Source organism: Mycteria americana, chromosome 3 (assembly GCF_035582795.1).
Source record: "Mycteria americana isolate JAX WOST 10 ecotype Jacksonville Zoo and Gardens chromosome 3, USCA_MyAme_1.0, whole genome shotgun sequence".
Taxonomy (NCBI): Eukaryota; Metazoa; Chordata; class Aves; order Ciconiiformes; family Ciconiidae; genus Mycteria; species Mycteria americana.
This window is the reverse complement of record NC_134367.1, coordinates 84,521,495-84,541,102: the sequence shown is the minus strand read 5'-3', so window position 1 is coordinate 84,541,102 and position 19,608 is coordinate 84,521,495. Positions and strand designations below refer to the sequence as shown.

At 44.0% G+C, this 19,608-nt stretch overlaps 1 protein-coding gene across 2 annotated transcripts in view; it reads right to left on the bottom strand.

Moving 5' to 3' along the window:
* Positions 1 to 19,608, bottom strand: part of SLC35F3 (solute carrier family 35 member F3) — a 192,650-nt gene that overhangs the window by 60,100 nt on the left and 112,942 nt on the right. The window contains exon 1 of one of the 2 annotated variants that reach the window (XM_075497389.1): positions 4,879 to 4,954. The exons of the other annotated variant lie outside the window; for it this stretch is intronic. Coding sequence (XP_075353504.1) covers positions 4,879 to 4,954 — 76 coding nt within the window. Of the gene's footprint in view, positions 1 to 4,878; positions 4,955 to 19,608 lie in introns of those variants that run through there. 2 annotated transcript variants of the gene reach the window in all.

Here is a 19,608-nt window from a genome sequence, read left to right as displayed (position 1 = left end):
ACTAAAGTAAGGAAGCTTGGATAAATCTTTAATAACTTCTCTTTCTGCTTCGTGATGCATTAAAGCTCCTGCTCTGGCATTAGTTTAGTAGCATCAAAATGGCCTCATTTTATTTTTGTATCATTTGGGGAGGGGACATACAGTGCAGAAGCAATGAGTCACCTCCAAACCTATAGCTTATGAGTCTGCACAGGCGAGATGGTATACCAAATAACCAGTGGGACACGATCAAAGATGAGCTGGTGGGAATCCCCAGTGAGTAAGCCTAGCACAGCTAAGAGCAGCTCATTTTGAGGCTGTTTAAAGCCTAAGAAAGCACGGTGCCATTTGGGAAGGGAGCCAGGTGTTATGCAACAAGAACCTCCTCACGCCTTTGGAACAAGATCTTGGATATCGGCTCAAATACGCTGTTGTGTTAACTGAAAATACCGCAAGGAATAGGAAAATTGGGCAAAAGTTGCCCTGGGGCAAAGCCAGAGTGTAACTACTGCCTATGTGCACTTAACACTCAGTACCCACACGTAAACATGGAAGAGGGTACCGCTTTTCCATCAGGGGAGTAAGTCACCTTGACTTTACCCTGTAGTAACAGAGCGCACGCTGGCAGGTACCATAGAGAAGCAGATACACAGCAAATTTACACCCCCATTCATTCTGGTAGCTGCGCGCAAGCTTCTTACCATTACCTTTCCCCCTAGATCATTCACTCCATCCCAGCTCCGGTCAGGAGTGAGCAAAAGCTGCTACCACAACTATGGAGCAAGCACAAGGTGGGTTTGATGGTCTCTGCCCTGATGGTGAATGTTCACATCTAAGACTGTCTTCTGTGCAGGAAGACAGGCTGATCAAAAGCAAACATTTTGCAAATTACTCCCCGCAGAAGCCAGCATGCATTCCTTGCGGAAGCCACTTCAGTGGGGAAGCACACACAAGCCCTGGCTGGGCCACAAACCCACAGCCCTGGCTGAGCCACCGAACCACCGGCCTCTCCTGCTCTCCAGCTGCTTCTGTCTTCTAGAATGCACGAGCACTGCATATTTCTATAACGTACAGTCCTCACATAAAAAAGACCAGTGGGCACAATTCTTGCTTCTACAAATGCCAACTCCTGCGTGAAATTTTCACAGGGTCTGTCCTAGTGCTCAAAGTACAAACAAGTGCTGCCTGACTACCAAAACCTTTAGATGCCACCAGCAGAACACTGCTAATAGTTACACAGTATTTATCCGGAGATATATTTATGCAGCATTTCAGCTTATTTCCCAAAAAGGAAGTCTTAGTAGGAACCTGAAGTCATTGACTTCAGTAAAAGGAGTTCTCTCACACTTCTGTCGCATCCATTTGTGGAAGTGCCATCCCATGGCCAGAACACACGTGTGGGAAGTTTGGGGATCTATTCATATCTATTGTAAGTCTTTTCTCGCCTGCTCTGTGAAAAGATGTGCTGCTTGTTTTTAGACAAGTTGCTTCATTCTGCAGTTTCTCGGCTGCCCCATCTGCAAAATGAAGATAATAAGAACCGTATATCTTAAGGAAGCAGACTGCCACTCATGAAAGTTTTTGCTGTGCTGGGGATCTTCATTTTGTGCTTGCTAAAGAACTGAAAAAGATTTATTATTAAAGTGATTACAGTGTTGATACGCTTGTGATGAATTCCCTGCAGGCATGCAATATATTAAAGGCCAAATTCATTTCTCATTTGCACTTGTACAAATTCCCTGCAAATCCAGTGATGGAGACAAGGTTACTCCGGCTGAGCATATGGGAGAATCTGGTTCCACATCAACTCAGTTTAGATATTTACATGTAATAAATGAAAGCAGAGAAGTATCATTTGCATTATAAGCAACTTTGAATACCACCAGTCACTCTTCCCGACAGAACAGTCCAGAGGAAACTGCTATGTGGGGAGGCTGCAATACCATTTCTTTGGTGCTGGAAGCCTGGGAATAAGTAGCTCTAAGTAGGGGCTAATTAAGTGGAGAATGGCTTTTCTCTGGCAAGGTGATTGTCCTCCAGCTGCTCATGAAAGTTGATGTCACCTATCTCGGGAAGATCCCAAGATGCAGAGAGGGAATGGAAATATTCACCTTCCCATGGAAGGGAAGTCAGTCCTCAAAGTACACTGTGCTTTCAGGTACAAATAGGGAGAAACCAGCCAATTGACCGGTCTGAGAGGAACAGCCACTGCAGCATGCATGGAAACTGGTGAGAAAAACAACGACGGAGAGATGGACAAGCACAAAGCAGGCACTGAGCCTACTTTTTTCAAAATATGAAGTGTGTGCAGTGGTACCAGGCACAGAAAACACATGGTATGGTTACTGCCTGCCTCAGTGATGCATGTAGATACAGTTGTCTTGAAAAGTGCTGGTACAGCAGGCTCAGTGCATACTGATGATTCAATCTCTGAAATAATTTGAAATGGCAGTCACGCTTCTGAAGGCACACAAAGTCCTTATCTCCCTTTTAAAGCAAAGAAGCTACTGCACCGACAGGAAAATAGAGGGAATGCTGGAAGGCTTTGCAGCAATGCATATCAATGAAAGGCTCCTCTTGGCTAACTATCCTCGAGTGAAACATATTCCTAGTGGTTCTGCCAAAGATCCTTGAAATGCTTTGATGGTGGTTGATAGGGGAGAAGACAATCATAACTACGAAGCAGAGGAAAGTTTTTGCTGTCTTGTTCTTGCAGCATTGGGTATGCCTTTGCACGGGACTTGGGCTACCAAAGAACTTTAGGAAGGCAAACCTTTGCTAGAGGTATGGCAGCCAGACCAAGGGAAGCAAGCAGTCCACAGTATGCCCACTTGCCTCACTTTATTTTTGCCTATAACTACATCTTGGCTTTTTCATATGGCTCTAAACAACAGCTGGCAAAATTAGTCAATGTTAGTCTGAAAGGAAATGCTGTCAATTGATTTGGAAAGAGAAGCCCTCAATCAAAGCCAGTCTGTTTCATTAAAGGAAGCGAACAGCAAAGGAAACTCTTACCTGCCTCTGTACAACCTCTGGGCCCTATCATATGCCATCAAGGCAATTTAGATTTTGCCATTGATTATAAAGGAAAAAAAGAATGTGAAGTAAAGAAGGAAAAGTCCAACTAGGTCAGCAAAGTCCCTGGTGGGCAGCGATAGGGTATCTGAGAGCTGGTATGCAGAGCAGACATGGAAACGCTTGAAAGGATTCAATTTTATGGCACCGGGAAAGATTGCGCTGCTTCTGTTTCTATATAAGGTAGGTAATAAACTGTATTTGAACTGGTAGAAGAGGAATGAGATGACCCACATTTCAAAGCTGGAACCTGGTGGGTTATTATTATTTATGATTCATAAAGCATGTGCAGTGCACCAAAAGAAAGGGAGACATGCTCCCTGCCCAGAGAAGCCTCTAATGCAAACCTTGACAGAAACACTACTGCGCACGGGGCTAACTCCAAGGGCTTTTTTTAATTCTAATTATAGTGTAATGAAGATCAGGCATGCTCTTCGTTCGGTCAGAGAACTGAGATCCCTTTTCTGATCTCTACAGCAGGTGGTTTTTATGTTGGGGGAATGCAACAGCTGTATTCTCCATGAACTGAAATAACAACCTTCAGGTACTCCTGATTATTTTCCACTTTTACTTGCTGATTTTAGTTCCTTTCCCCCTCTTGGGCGTTTCTGCATTTTCTCACTTTCTCCTCCACAGAGCTATTGCTACCATTTTTTCTTTTCCTTTCTTTGTTGCTCAGTTTTTCAGTATTACTTTTTTTCCTTCTTCATGAGCTTTCTCTGGAGTCTCACATTCATATTTTACCTCTTACTGTTCAATCATTCCCTTTTTTGAGTTGTTCTTCCTCTTTGCCTCATCTTGCTCATCCCTTTCTGCCTCTCCTCCCTCCGTTCCTCTCGGCCAATCTTCCTCCTCTCGCCAACCCCATTCTCTCAACCAACTCCCACATCCCCCAGTGGATCCCCCAAACCAGTGGCTTCCTCTTTGCCCTTCCTTCAGGAACTGAGCTCCGTATCCACCCCTCAGGTGGGCTCCTCTTCCCAACCTGCACCCTCCTTCTGTTCCTCCTGCCTCCGCATCACCCCCTCCATCTCACCTGCTCTGCCTCTCTAGGACATGGCCTACAGGTTTCTGCCCAGGATCACAGCTCCTCACCCTAGACCTCGCCACGGGCTATGCCCAGAGCTTCAGAGCTCTCTGTGAGACTCTCCTGAGCACATCGCTGCCCTTTTCAAGGTCCCCAACCATGGACCCTGAAAGTCTCCAAAGGCCCCTGTGGTCCCTGAAGGTCTGCCAACCCCCTACTGCTGTTGGGCTCCTGATGTCCCTCCTGGCCACAGAGCCCCAACCCCACCGCTACCATGCAGCTGGATTGGCAACCAGAGGTGAGGACAGATGGTTGGGACACAGCACTGTGTCCCATCGGGGGTCAAATATGTCCAGCATCCTCCCTCCCTCCTGCCGGGGGTCTCTCCTGGCAAGTACTTGCCCAGGGGCTTGGAGGTCGCTCCCGGGCCCCGAGGGCTGCTCCGGGAGAAGAGCTCTGCCTCTGGAGCGTGGGGGAGGAAAGAGCCGGAGCGGAGCGGAGCGGGGCGGGGGTGGGCGCCGGCGATGCCCGGCGGCGGGGGAGCTGCGCGGCCCGTGGGCGGGCGGCGGGGGTCCCCGCCGCCCGCCCACGGGCCGCGCAGCTCCCCCGCCGCCGGGGATCGCCCCGGCACCGCACCCGATCGCCCCGGAGCATCCCCTGCCGCGGTACCCAGTCTCCCCGGAGCATCCCCCGTGGCGGTACGCGGTGGCCCCGGAGCATCCCCCGTGGCGGTACCCGGTCTCCCCGGGATACCCCCGTGGCGGTACCCCCGTCCCGCTCCCAGCGTCGTCGTTTACCTTCCACTTTGGTGAGGGTGAGGACGGGGCTGTTGCAGGCGCTGAGGGGGGCCACCCTGGCCGAGTGCTTCTTCATGGCGAGCCCGTCGCCGGCGGCAGCTCCCCGCCGCCCCGCGCCTACATCCTGGCGCCGCCGGAGCCCTCCTCGGCGGCGCTCCCCCGGTACGGCTCCCGGCCCGCCGCCCTCTGCCGCAGCACCGGGCGGCGGCGGCGGCGGCGGCGGCGGCGGCGGGGGCTGGGGCTCGCCCGCCCGCCCGCTGCCGCTCGGGGCTGCTGCAAACCCGACGTCACCGGCACGGCCCCCCCCGCCCGCCCCCCAGGGCTCCCGGGGCCGCCCCCCGGGTCGAGGCGGGGTGGCGCCCGGACGCCGCGGCGAGGGGCGCTGCGGAGTCCCCGGGCGGCGCCCGCCCCGCGGTCCGGCCTCGGGGCGCCAGTCCGCGGCGTGCCCGCTCCGGGGCCGCGGGCGCCTTCCCGGGCACCGCTCCGGCAGAGCACGCAGGGAGCCCGGACCGTAATGCGGCTGCGGCCGCCGCTCCTGCTCCCCGCTGCTGTGCCAGCGCTCCCCGGAGCGGGCCGGGCTCCCGGCTCCGGCGATTTCTGCGGGCGCTGGGCTACTGCACCGCACGGAAAGGGCTCCTGGCTTTTCGTGGTCTGCTTCGATCCCTTCTTACTGTCTTACGGGAAAGGATAATTTACACTCTCCAAGCCGTTTCTTTTATTTGCCCGCATTGCATCCCTCCTTTATTCTCCTTCAAGTCCAGTCACTATTCTGGGTCGATTTTCACCCCTGCCTTTAGTCATTTCTACCATCATTTCCACAGCCTTTCTGTTCCCGCTGTGTCCTTTCTAAGAGGGAGACCAAAATTAGATGCAGCATTCAAGACGAGGATACACCATTGATTTATCAATAATATTCCAATACTTGCAGTAGCATACTCTACAGCTTTCTTAACACAGCTTACCAACTTCTTTTTGAGGCATGAAACAAAATACCTCCATACCTACACACAAGTTAGATAGAATGTGGTATTTCACAACTGGATGCTGCTTGTATGTAGCAACTTTTTATGGTTGCTACTTCCCCCCCCCCCCCAAAAAAAAAAAAAATTTAAGACCCCCAGTCATGACATACCAACAATGTGTGGTAGGTTTACCCTTCTGTCGATATGCAAAAGTCTAACTGGTATTAATTAACAAGACTTAATGCAAGTGGATCCAGGAGAGAACAGATTCTAATGAATGAATACGAAACATGTAAGAAAGATTCTATCGCTATAAGCAAAGAATCAGCTTTCACAAGATGCTGAGCACGGTGAGCTCGGCACCCTTTACTCCTAGTGGTTTCTTCTGTGGGTATGAAAATACTTGGCACATTTACCAGGTTCAGATACGAGGTGCGTCAGCAAAGACGCAAATACTCAACATTTCTTAAGATTTGGTCAAATTAAAATGAGTGTACTTTGCAAACAAGACAGGGCAGCCATCAATACTCCACAAACATTCCAAAATATTTGTTAATTATATAAATACTAGCTATTGAAAAGCAGCCCCGACAGACTGTTTAGCAAACCGTGGGAAAACACCACCTTACTTGTGCCGTCTGCACACCTCTTCCATATTTAAGAGGCGAGCTTTCTTGGTGGGTCAGATCCGGACTGTTAGTTTGCATAGGTCTCATCTGGTGATCTGCAGTCTGATGAAGCTCAGGGGTGGTTTGCATTTCCTATGCCTCTTCCGCATCAGCCTTTGGGATGAGCTTTATAAAAAACATCATTAGGATCCTTTCAAAGTGATCCTTCTGGAGAGTATATTCATGTGCTCAGTGCTAAGACCACAAAAGCTCGGCTTGGTCAAATGAAAAAAAAAACCTGGCTTTCATGGTGATTTCCAGGCCTTCTTAGTATAATTCTCTGATCCATTAAGCTTCCTGTGATGTTACACATCATAGGCATATTGGGAACCGTAGGTCCATCTTGTTTCACTGCACTATTTCATCTCCAAGTCCAATTAGTTTCTGATCTTTGAAAGAAGTTACATAAAAAGAGGTGGATCTCATCTTGGATGGTTCTGTCCATGAAATATTCTGCAATGTTGCAGTGCCTTTTATCTGAGGATTTCAAAGCACATTATAAAATATTAATTCATTTTACACTGCCTCTGTGAAGAAACTTCAGGCTTGCTGGTGGGTAAAATACAGCCACAGAACGTAAGCGACTCCCTCAGATTCAGATGACCAAGTAACCTCAGTGAGGAACAGAACGTGGATAACCCTGGCTGGCTTCTGCTCTGAGCTTAGCTTCCAGGATCATCTGAGCCTCTGCTACGTAAGCAGGAAACTAATAAATCAGCATTTTACATCCAAATTTAACCTTCTTTTCCTAGAGGTAAATGGCTGCGCAAGGCAGGACAATCAGACTTCTCTACTGGCTATTACCCTGTAATCAATGGGACGTTCGTAAGAATTAAAAGGATATTTATTAAAAAGTCTTTGTTGCTGGGCACTTATACTCTTTCCTTTCTGCAAAGTTTATGCCCTCTTATTTTTTAAAGGAAAGACACAGTAAGTACATTATTTTACTTGGAGAGTGGTGCTGCTCACCTAGAGAATCGATTTGAAAACAAGACAAGTTGTTTTTTTTTTGACGGCATGTTATTTTAACTCTGCATATATTTCATATTGCAGGATTCGTAGAGTTGTTAACATGTTTCAGGCTTGCAATGTTTTATTTAAGCCTAGAACTCCAAACGTCAAAGACTTGTATGGCAGTAACTATCTCCTGCAGCTGGCTGGAGCTCTGCTTGCCTCCATGAGGGTGGTGTCCAAGTGCCCTGCTTAGCAGAGACCGGCACTCCGCTGCCAGCTGGTGCTGCGAGAGAGCTAGGAGGCATCGAAGCCTTCAAACCTCCTGTCCTCCTTCCTCCTCTGATGATGCCTTGCATGACCACAGCACTCAAGACTCCTCTCCTCGGTGTTCAGTTTAGTCGCCCCAGAGAAGCTTTCAAAGGCACCGAGGACAATTAGTAGCCAACTAAGACTGGTTTCAAACTGGGGACAGGACATCCAACCAGTTGCAGGCTTTTGGAAATCTTTTGCCCAATGTGTGTGTGAAGTGTAGCTAATTGGGGCCGATGCAGTCTGATGCGGCTCTGCTCGACCCTGATCCCAGAGCATTTTAACTCCGTCAGTCTCTGATTTCTCTTGCTGCCCTTACAGGTGCACACACTTACACCAGAGAGCCACACTAGGTCCCTGTCTTACACTGTGTGTAAAAATATCAGCCACGTATCACAATGACAAAAAGTTGTGTTTAATGAAGACTAAGGTGCCTGAAGACTGTGTTCCAAGGGCTCTACAGAGAGAGCAGCACTTGGCAGCAGGCTTGTTACTTTCTGTAACTTGTATCACGCCGCAGCCTTCCCGCCTCCCTAAGCCTTAACACATTTGCTGCTGGATCACATTTAATTTAATTTACAGTGAGCATCTTACAGTATAAGCAATGCAAAACTGATACACTCAGGGTAAAATTTCAAGTCAAATTTATGGCTTTTTTCCTTTACAACACCACTCCCGTATTCAAGAGGCAACGGAGGAGAAGCTGGTGGATGCAGAGAGCTTACAAATGTGGAGAGGAAACTCTCAAAGCTTGAAAACTGGAGAAAGCAGACTTTCATTTCCAATCAAGAGCAAGGATGCTTCATGTGAAAAAGGCAAGGTCGGATTAAAAATCCAGGATGAGATAGTTAGAATTTGCCCAGTTTGAAGAATTTGTAGAATCTGTAGTTTGATGGAACTGGTTTTGTTACAGTCAGCTACCCTTCTTCATTTTAGATCAAGAAATTATAGTTGTTGGGTTGGGTTTTTTACACATAAACCTATATGTGAGTGTGCTAACACCCAGCATCATACTGCTTTTAAGCTCATGTATCATCACCACTTTTCTGAAAGATTTCTTATTCACATAGAAAGGTAGATGCAAGACAAAACTAAGTTCTCGTAGTTATGTGTGCTACAACCTTTGACTTTTATCCTATTAGCTAGTTTGTTTAACCAACATGAAACACACGCCCAGTTGGTAACGTGCACAGTTGGTATTTTTCCAGTTCAGACATTTTCGTGTTTAGTATACTCATTAATAGGACATTTATTAGTTTAAGTGCTTGCTTTACCACTGAGGGCAATAATTGTTGTGCTTAGCAACCCTAAAGGAAATGGAGTGTGGACTTTTACTTGTGTAGCCAATTTCCTAATAGGCTCCATCTCATGCCAGAATGAATTCATCTGCCAGGAGTCAAATACATGCACGAAATGTACGCTGCCCACAATCTGTCAGGAACAGATCATCCTTTCCTCTAGTTTATTTGGAGTGATTTGGTGATATTCTCCACAAATAATTATTAGTCTGTTTGTGAGGAGCTTGTTCTACTTGACTGCTGTGTTAGTTTTGTTTGGCTACCACCTAATAACTTTCTACTCTGTCTTTATTTCTCAACTAAAAAACCATAGATGTCAAAAGCACATTTCCAACACAAATAAGAGCTATTTTGGAAGTGATGTTTGCTGTCCTGAAATCATTCTGAAATCTGCATTTACATGCGCTGTCTGGTGACCATCCACCACTACTCTGTTTGCATGCCTCCGACATTCACAACCTCCACTCAGAACAAATTCACGTTTGTCAAATTTACACACAGACTTTCTCTGCAATATTAGCCTAGCTGTAAGGACGACGAGTTTCCAATCTTCCCTATTCCAAAAAGGTTCAGTTACTTTCAGGATCATGTCTTGAATTCACAAGACATGAAGAGGAAGAGGAAGGATTAAAACCTGTCTGGCTAGAGGTGTTCGCCAGCCTGCACTGAACAGAGACTGCTACAGATTACTGCTATACCTGAATGCCTTCTCTTCAAATTTGATCAGATATACAGTGCTACAGATAACAGTCAAATCTGAGGTGTCCATAAAAGCTGCAGATTGTATATATGACCATATATCCAATAGCTCCTAGACATGGATGCAAAGTCCTGGTGAGAATATCTTCCTCACGGGTTTTTTAGCCTTCTGTTTATAACTGCTGTAAGCATTACTGGAGGAGACAGCACTGATGAGTTTTATTTCCAAATCTCATAAAATATTAACTGTTTCCAATATTTTCTGAGAAGCTCTCCTGATTTTGTCCATAAAGAACAGCTGCATTTCAAATAATACTGGTGAATTCCACAAAATGTAACAAAAAAAGCTAGTTTAAGTCTCAGAGTTTCAACACTGGACTGTATAACTTTAATTTTCAGACTTGTGCTTTAGGATTTTGACAGGAAACATTCATGTCTTAACCATGTTTTGGAAGGGAAATATTTTGTCAATTTTTATGTTACTTTGAATTTTAAAGAAAAGTTAATTCAGTGCCCATGGGCAGGCATGGGATTGTAAAGTTTTGTGAACGAAGCCTTACATTTACAAGGGAATCAGATGTTTGCCAAGCTGCTTCAGACCTGTCTGACACTGCCGAGGGTCAAGGGCATCCCAAAGCCTCTCCATCTCACTATTCATTGTCTTCGGCAACACAGGGGAAATGAGCACTGGTATCAGCCCAGGGCAATACTTCCTCAAAAATGGACATGCAGGAGAAATATGACAGAGACTATTCATTTTCTGAAGGCCACTGGGTCTCCTACGACCGACAGTAGATTGAGAACAGGTGTTTAAAGGTGAACGGCCCATGAACGCAATGCAAATTTGCATGGCTCTTGTCACAATTACATGATGCCCACGTAGCTCCTTCAGCGGACTGGCTCTACGCCTTTGCCTCTCTACAGGTGCAGTTTGAGCAAACTGCCCACTTTTGGACCAGGTGGCTCAGGTCCAAAATGTGGCGTCTGTGATTGTTCGGTGAGGCCACCTGCAAGGTTTACCTTTAGGATCTGTGACCTATAATGAAATACAGCAATCAGACTACCTAAAAGAGATAGCATTTCTTGATATTAGTGGTGGGAACACAGGAGAAACTGAAAAGGAATAAACCAGTAAAACACTTAAGATGCCCTTTTGTCTTCCTGCAGTTTGTCATTCCCTGGGAACTCCAGCCGGCTCAACAATTTTGCCTGGTAGAAGCTGCTCTTCGCTAGCTGCTCGTGACAACTCCACCAACCCTCCTTCTGTCTCTTGTCACTTTTTAGCCATTTCAAATGTCGATTCCCAAAGCTAGCAGTTCCCTGTGCAGTTGTGGCTGGAGACGAGAAAGTAGTGTTCTCATATCCTAACAGCCTGGCAGTTTTTTCTAATGACCCTCCTGGGTTTATCAGGCAATTGCTTTTCCTTGCATATTTGCATATGGGACACTGTCTAACTACGAGACCTTAATGACCCCAAATCATACCAAATACATCATTATGCCATCAATATCAACAATTCAGTAACAACTACTTCTTAACCCTCTCATTATCTAGGATACATACAGTATTAAAAACAACTGGGCATCACCTCTACATTCTTCACTACCAGCCCACTCCTGGCCAGCTGCCTTTGTAAAGAGTTGGATGTAAAGTGCATTTAAATGTAGTTGTGCATGTTTTCTGCCATCAGAAACAGCGTGTAAGCTGTGTTAAACCTCTACTGATGTAGCATCCCAGCTTAGGAGGACCTGACTCTTTTAGTAAAGATGCAAAGGCCAGGAGACCATGTTTGGCAGTAGCTCACACTTCTAGCATCGTAAAAAAATGGGTGAAAAAAATCTGAAGTTGGAACGTACGAAAACAGAACTAAAAAATCTAAAACCTAAAAAAATCTATTGTTCAGACTCTGGCTCAGAAAGAAAAGAAGTAAGTTCAATCTGTGAGGCAAGCTTTTGTCCTCAAAGAAGAGGTTCTCTCAGAATTGACTGTGCAAATATGCATACGCTCCCAGCCTCAAATACACAAGCAGAGACCATGAGAACTGAAGGCAGAATCACTTTTTTTTTCTCATTCTCACCTGAATATTTACAGAACTCTGCACTGCCCTCCCAAGTAGTATCAGGCAGGAAAAGAACAAAAAATGAGATGAAAAAGGGACATCCAAAGATCTTTCAGAAAGTAACAATAAAGACACTTCTGAGCAAATACGTTCTGTACTGCAAGTCACCCTTTTTGTGGACAGTGCTCTGGGATTGAAAATCACGATGTCTGCCAAATTTAAATTTTACTGCCAGCTGCTTGAACCAAAGATTAGGTAGGATGTAAGCCCTCCCAGTGGTCTGTGGACTGGAGAGGGTTTCAGCTTACATAAATAACTCACAGCTATTTGCCAGGAAGAAAATTGCTGCCTATCTAAAATCCAAAGATACGTAAGAGCCAGCAGGTCCAGACCAATTCCTGTGTTGCCCTTTTACCAGGAAGACTGATTTTAAACACTTTAAATAATTACATTTTTCCTGTTCTTCTCTGTATACTCTGCACTTTGTCTTTCTTCTTACTTTTTATGTCAGTATTTCTTTTGTTCTTTTTTCTTTGCATTGTCTTTTCCTTTCCTCTTTCATGTCTTTCCTTTATCGAATCTCCCCAGTGCTAATACTAAGAAGCTTGCAATATGAACTGAATGCCACATCCACTTATAAAGTTACAGACAAACAGAAAATAACATTCAACCATGGATTCTTTTTTTTATTGTTCATGTCCATCACAACCCTTAATAGCTAGTACCGGGATTTCTGGAGGTGTCTTAGACTTCACAATTTACAGCTTCAAAATTCACTGTAGCTGTCCAGAAGCTGTGCGCCTCTCCAGCTCTCCTACCCTTTGCTCTGTGATTTTAAGCTTCTGCTTGTGCACTCTATGGGTGCTTTGTCCAGAAAAATTCAAGGTGAGGATGAAAAATAATGCCCTAGGCACAGCCTCTCCCCAAATTTTCCAAGTCTGCCTTGCTTCCTTACAGGAGCTCCAAGAGAGGTCCGGCAGAGTGGGTTTCTGGGTTAATTCTCGGGAAGCAGCAAGTCAGACCCCTGGAAGCAACAGGTTAATTTTCCTGGGACCTCTCACTGAAATGCTTAAAGTAAGTAGCTGTGCTGATTGCCCTCAGAGAGACCATTCAGTTTGGCACACTGAGTTCCTCCTTCAAGCGTAGATTTTATTTAAAAGGCATTATACAGGATGAACCTTTTAGTGCCAAGTACTTCTTAATTACATCCTCCCTACCCTGCAATCCTAATCAGTCCAGTCTCCCACTCTTGGAGAGGCTAATTGCTTCTTCTTGAGCCCACTGGCTACTTCTCTTTTTTGGGAGCTTCTCCTCTTGCTTCTTTCAACTGCTACTAAGGGAGATATTAATACACTTGGGCCCCAGCTATTTTATTATCATATGAGACAGCAATATAAGCCTGCTTCCTAGAAGAATGTCTGCCTTCAGATACTGGGAAAGGGAAAAGGGAGAGAACGCTGGGGTGGGAATGCCTATTATAAAATCTAAAAGTGCCTACTGGTGTGTGCTACGAGCAGTGGCAGTGCGTGCAGTGCCACTCCATTTTAGACTCTGCCATTACCGTGACACAGGGCGTGAGTTAAGTTTCTGCCACAAGTTACCCATGAGTATCCTGGGACATAACTTAGCTACTTCCTTAAAGTGCTTTTGAGATCCTGTGCTGAAAAGCCCTGAGAACAGCCAAGCATTATTGTTATTAAACACTTGGAGTATATCTAACAGGCTTACTATTTATAATGTATCACCCTTTCTTAATAAAGAGGATGAATTTATTACTAGTGCAGAGAGTGAATGTATGTTACTGCTGTTTGTCACTAGTGCAAGAATAATTAAAATCTTTGGCTCATATGCTAAATCTGAGTGTTTGGAATAACAGTGAAACAGCATTTTGTAGACCAAGAAGTACCTCTCTTAATATTCTATGTGTTCATAAATTCATTTATAATCTTATATATCTTTATAGAGTGAATGATTTTAACCTCACAAGTGCATTGCTGAGCAATACAATGCCAGACGAATACCTACAGCAAAGGTATATTGCCTCATATTCATGGGAAACACCATGGAGAAACTTTAAGTCCTTTGGGCTGCTTCAAGGCTGTGGGATTTTTGATTAGAGAGCAGGGTTAAAGATGGGAAACGAGCCTGAGGTTGTGGCTGGAAAGTTAGGAGGGCTGCTCTGTTCCTTTGGAAAGGTGGTACCTTATATGAAGGACCATGGATACAGTCAGGAGATTCATAACAATGTAAAACAAGAATAATTCCACAGATTTCATTGCAGCCATGTCAGACAAATGCACAGGCAGCAAAGAGTATAATCTACCCCAAATATCTTGCACTGAATTCAGTCTTTTACTTAGACTATAACATTATGTTTGTAGTAGCCCTCAAAAAACAGTCATGAGACTGAGGAAAACTGGAAGTTTTTTTCCAACAGAAGCACTTTGAATAAACAAGGCAGGATTGTAACATTATGCTCTCTATTTGATGAAATTATTTAGTCTAAAATAAGCAAAAACCTTATGGGTTTTTTTAATTCTTCAGGTTGGAAATTCAGTGAATATCAGCTTAGCTCTAAAAATTTCATGCATACTGACCAAATATTGATGAGATGGTCTAACAGATTGCCTTTGATTTCAGCAGACATAGGGGAACCACAGCCTGAGGGTCTGTGAAGGAGGTCAGGAAAGGATCAGGGAGAAAGTGGTGGTTTCTCTTAGTCGCTCTCATGCTTCTCTCTATTTTTAGCTGAGACACACAAATTTACTACAGATATCTTCTTTTCCCCCTACCCACCCAGGCACAAGGTATGTGCGCTGTTTGTGGAGGTTCTGTATGATACACAACTTTTATTCTTTGTCAGCTTGATTCCTGCCAACTTTTAGGAGTTTGCAATTTACATATTGTTGCAAAAAGCAGAGATTTCTACAATCTTCCTTGGGACGTGAATGTCCATTGGTGGATCTTGCCTGTTTTTCTCTTGTAGTATGAGAAGAAAGCAGGTATAATGGGTTCTTGCTGTCTCTTGCTAGGCAGTAATTGCTAAATCTGTACAGATTTTCTTAAAATAGGCATGACGATTTTTTAAAATGCTGGAGTAGAAACTTCAAGTTTCAGGCTTACGTGACAATGGCTGTGAGCACTGAAGATGTGTCATTCTATGCTATAAGCCCTGTATTTTACACAATAACAAGACAGCTCTTTATAAAGACCTGCTGCTGCTTATCATTAATCCCTCAACTCCTAGACTGGATTTGGTTAATGCTTTTGGGGAATGAATCTGGATCATTAATTAACAGTACCAGGGATATCTGTAATAAGATTACGCACATGGTTTTACATTCCCATGGCTTAGCTGATTTTCTTTTGAACTGATGGGAACTTTGCCATTGCACTCAATGCACTCAACACTGGAACTGTCATTGCTGATAAAACAGTAACAATAAAACAGCTAAAAAGGAACTAAATTTAAAAAGTAGACAAATTAAAAATATTACCTTATAGAGTAGAAGGAGGGAGGGTCACGATAAGCTTTGAATCCATAGGAAAGTTAAAAGAGGGCAAAGCATTAGGCAGAAATACCCAAGATAGAGAAGGAAAGAGAAGACCACTAGACAAGATAAGCCAAAAACAGACGGACAATAGTTCAGGCAAGCATCAGAACACAAATACAAAACACACCTGGAATCAGAAATAACAATAATATTGGGTTAATTCAGAAAAACTGAAGCACCTGCCTATTGTAAGGAAAGTTCATGTGTGCTTTGGATGGAGTGTGGGAATTCAGCAGATCCTGTTCCTTTCCGCTGGAATAAAAAATAGGCTACTGAAAGCACAGATTTCTATTAAAAGGAGGCTCCTTGTCCTAGATTGTGTTGGCTTGGGGTTAACATGTATCCTTGCACAAAGAGACTTCCAACTTGTTCTTTAGCTGCAGTTTGATCCTTTCACTACAGCCACCAGGACAAATTCTTTGGAGAATCCAGCTGATATGTATCCCTCCCCCAAAGCAAACCTGTCAGATACAGCCACAGGAGCGTTTGCTGGATGGCACACCGATATGAAGTAGGAGTAGTGGGGAGAAGACTGGCACTTCATCTGCGGTTCTCCTGGCTGGTACCCTGTGGTCTTAGCACAACCCCAGGGGAACATCAGCTTCTGGTGCCACTTACAGTAGGATGAGGCATGCTCTGATCTTTGCTAGGAACTGGAGAGATGCTTGGATGATGGTAGGATAAGGGACCTGAGAGCAAGAGACGGCCTATCCATCTCCCTCTCGACTGTACTGAGTCTCCATTAGGCAGGCTCCAGCCTCTGCACTGATGGCAGAATCATTCTCCCGAGATCGGGAACAATGAAACTTCCCCCTGGGGTGGCTGTTTGTGCTCCTCTTCCCCCTCCCGCTCCCAGCACATGCCGGTCTGGATCTCAGGTTAAATTTCCACTGAACTGTGAAGCAGCGGGAAAGCAGATATATATCCTGCACATTATTTCCACCAGCATTCCCTCAGGTGTATATAAAACATTACTATAATTCTGTCCTAGGGTTCTGTTGATGTTAACAAATCACTTGAATTTTGCCCTAAGTAATTAAAATTACAAGTACCTTTTATTGCGGTTACAGGCAGGAGGCAAATGCGGCTGGGGCCTTGTTACTCAGATATGTGTAATAATTCAGGCAGCAGCATATATTTCTTCAACTGCTTTTCTTTCATAGAGCAGTCTAAAGCCTTCAACAATGCAACACACAGTTCCTCAAAGCTTCAAAACATAAATCTAGGTCCCATACCACCTAATGCAAATAAATAGCACAAACACCAAGTATTTTTTTCTGATTAACTATGTATAAAACACCTTGCAAATAACTTATAGCTGTTTCATGTAGTAACTCACTGAAAAGAAATAACTCTTCAGTGTCAATTTAAACCTGGCTTGGACATTAGCATTTCCCGTGCAAAATGTAAAACAAACTGAGTGTTGCTCACGGAGACCTGAAAAATAAAGCTGAGTCCAAGCTCTCTGGCTCTTTCAGACATGTCTAGGAATAAGCCAGCGCTTCATCAGAAATAAATATAAGACTTGCTGTTTGCTCAGTCTTTCCCCCACTAATGGCATTTCTCCAGGACTGACTTTCTAGAGAGGATTAAAAAGAGTAACAACAAACGCATACAGAAAAGAAGAGCAAATGAGAAAGCAAATGCATTTATAGGAGACTGGAAGGTTATAAGGCCTCTCAGGCCCTATTCACTGAAGCCTTTAATCACCGTATAGGGCATAGCTAGTGCATTTAAAGGAACTTTAGAAACCCTAATTGAAAAAACATATACTCCCTCGGGCACAAGATTGTATATGGGAATTGACAAGCTTTTTCTTGGTTTCTTTTTCCCATCAAAAAGCTATCTTGTGCTCTTTTCCAGATTGTTCGGATGAACAAGGAAGGTTGTGAGTAGAGAAGCAGTATCATGCCTGGAAGGCTTGCGTGAGATGGATGAAAGAATCAAAACACAGCCTTAAATCTACAAGGAGCTAAGACCACTGCATGACTAAGCTTGAGATAAGTTCTTGCCAGTCAAACAGGAGGAAAGACACTTGGTTTTGTGAACCAGAAGCTCAAAATAGTTTTTGTCATCCCAACATTTGAAAGCTACTCATATAATCACTGTGTAAAATAAGGTCATAGAAGGCGTATCCGTGGGAGACATTTTTTTGAATGATACTTTTGCGTCTGACAAAGCAAACAGGGCATCAGCTGAAGAGAACAATCCAAAGGCAGAAGACAGGCAGAAGCATGCAGAACTTATTAGTGCAATTAAGGCTACAGAAAGGGAGGACATGAAATGCTAACAAGGCAAATGTTGGGAGTGCAGGTTGGCTTTGCTGAGATAAATGCAACAGAGCTCAGTCCAGAACAGCATCCAAATAGATATTCACAGATAGCCTGCATCCATTTCATTATTTTAGGCGTGTAAAGATTTGCTCAAAAATTACTTTAAAAAATAAGAATGTTTTTGCTGTCTGGACAGGATCAGATGTGGATCCCTTAGGCCAATCTCTTTCCATTAACTGCAGAAGCACTACAGAGAAATCCCCCAAACTACAACTCTAACTTTTAGAGGAATACATTTAGATGAAATGTGGCCCTTAATTTCTATGTTTCAGTGTACGCAAAACAGGATTAATAATAATAGTCACTGCTTCATCTAAGTTAATGCTATATATTTTAAAGAGCTCTGACCCTGCTTTTCCTCCTTTGGCAGAGTATAATACACATAAAGATAAGAAAATAAGCTGTTTGCACTTCAGTCAATCTATACCACCTACATCAAGCTTCACCCAATTTAACTGCCAGTTAATGTCTTACTGCTAACTGTCTAAATCCCTAAGCAGCAGGACTGGTTTAAGTCCTTTTGCTTAAAAAGCAGCCTTCTTTATCTTGTAGAGGATCATACCACCGCTCCAAAAAATATTATTTCTCAATGAAGACAACACCTAGATAATGACATTCTATCTGATCATTGTAAGTACATTAGCATTAAGCCAAGCTATATGTTATCTCACTACATCCTTATCTCCCCTATATCTTATCAAACATAACTTTGTCATATTTTATTGCTAATCAGGGAGAATCTTAAACAATGCACCCTTAAGCAGTACTGTCATGTGTTCATCACACGCTCTAATCATTGAATACCACTAGAATTAGTGTTCAGCAGCTTGCATTTATTGAGAAAGCCTTTACCTGTGGTGTGGATATTCCATTTCCACCTATCATTCCCTTCCTGGGTCATTGCATGCAAAGCGAAAAAAACCCTGTATATTTTATTTCATAGCGATTTTTACCCCTCCTACTATTAATTGTTTGGGTTTTTTTTTATTTCGGACAGCAAAAGGGTCTTTAACTGAAGAGACACCACATCGTCTTGCATTCTCAGCAAAATGACTGCATTTCAGTGTGCAGAGCTGCATTACAAGTTCATCCAGCCTGGTCTCACTTCTAGAGAGTTTGTAGTTTCAAAATTGTTTTCTCTGCTTCAGGGGAAGTCACTCAAGGTCACGGAAGACCTTGGTGTAAATGTTAGCGTGACGTCACTATATACTGGCAACACCAGGGTCATTATGTTCTGCCTCTCCTATCTGTCTTTCATTCTTTTTACCCCATTCAGCATGAGGTTTATTAAAGTATTTTCATCCCCTGTGTTTTTCTGTGTTTCAACTGGAGAAACTGTGCTTTCTTTTTTATTTCCAACCCAAAATAAGTACAATGCATCTGGTATGATGAAATTGCTACCCAAAATGACTGCCAATGACTGCCTGATCAGTGCTGAGGGTTTTGGGGTTTTGGTTTTCTTTTAATATTTGAAAAACTTTGGGGTGAAAGGCACTGAAGAGCAAATAGAAATCATTACTGCTTCTCTTGTCACTTACATACTGACATCCTGATATTTTACTGCCTGCTTGCATACCGCACACAAACATGAACATTTTAAAAAGAGATTAACCGAAAAGTGGTACCCATGAATGTACCAAATGGGGGAAGGGAGGTTCTTTGCAACTCCACTGGGTGCGGAATGCAAATACTTAACAATTTGCCAATAATAGAGGGGAATGCAAGGCTATCTGCTGCTGGAATAGGACCATCTCGAAGAAACAGATCATTTATAAAATGTTAATGACTACAGAAATTCCATAATTAGAATCACTGCTACTTCTGCTGCAGATAATACAGATGGATGAAAGGGAACAGAGAAGATCCTCCAGGCTTGCAGCAAAAATTTTTGCTG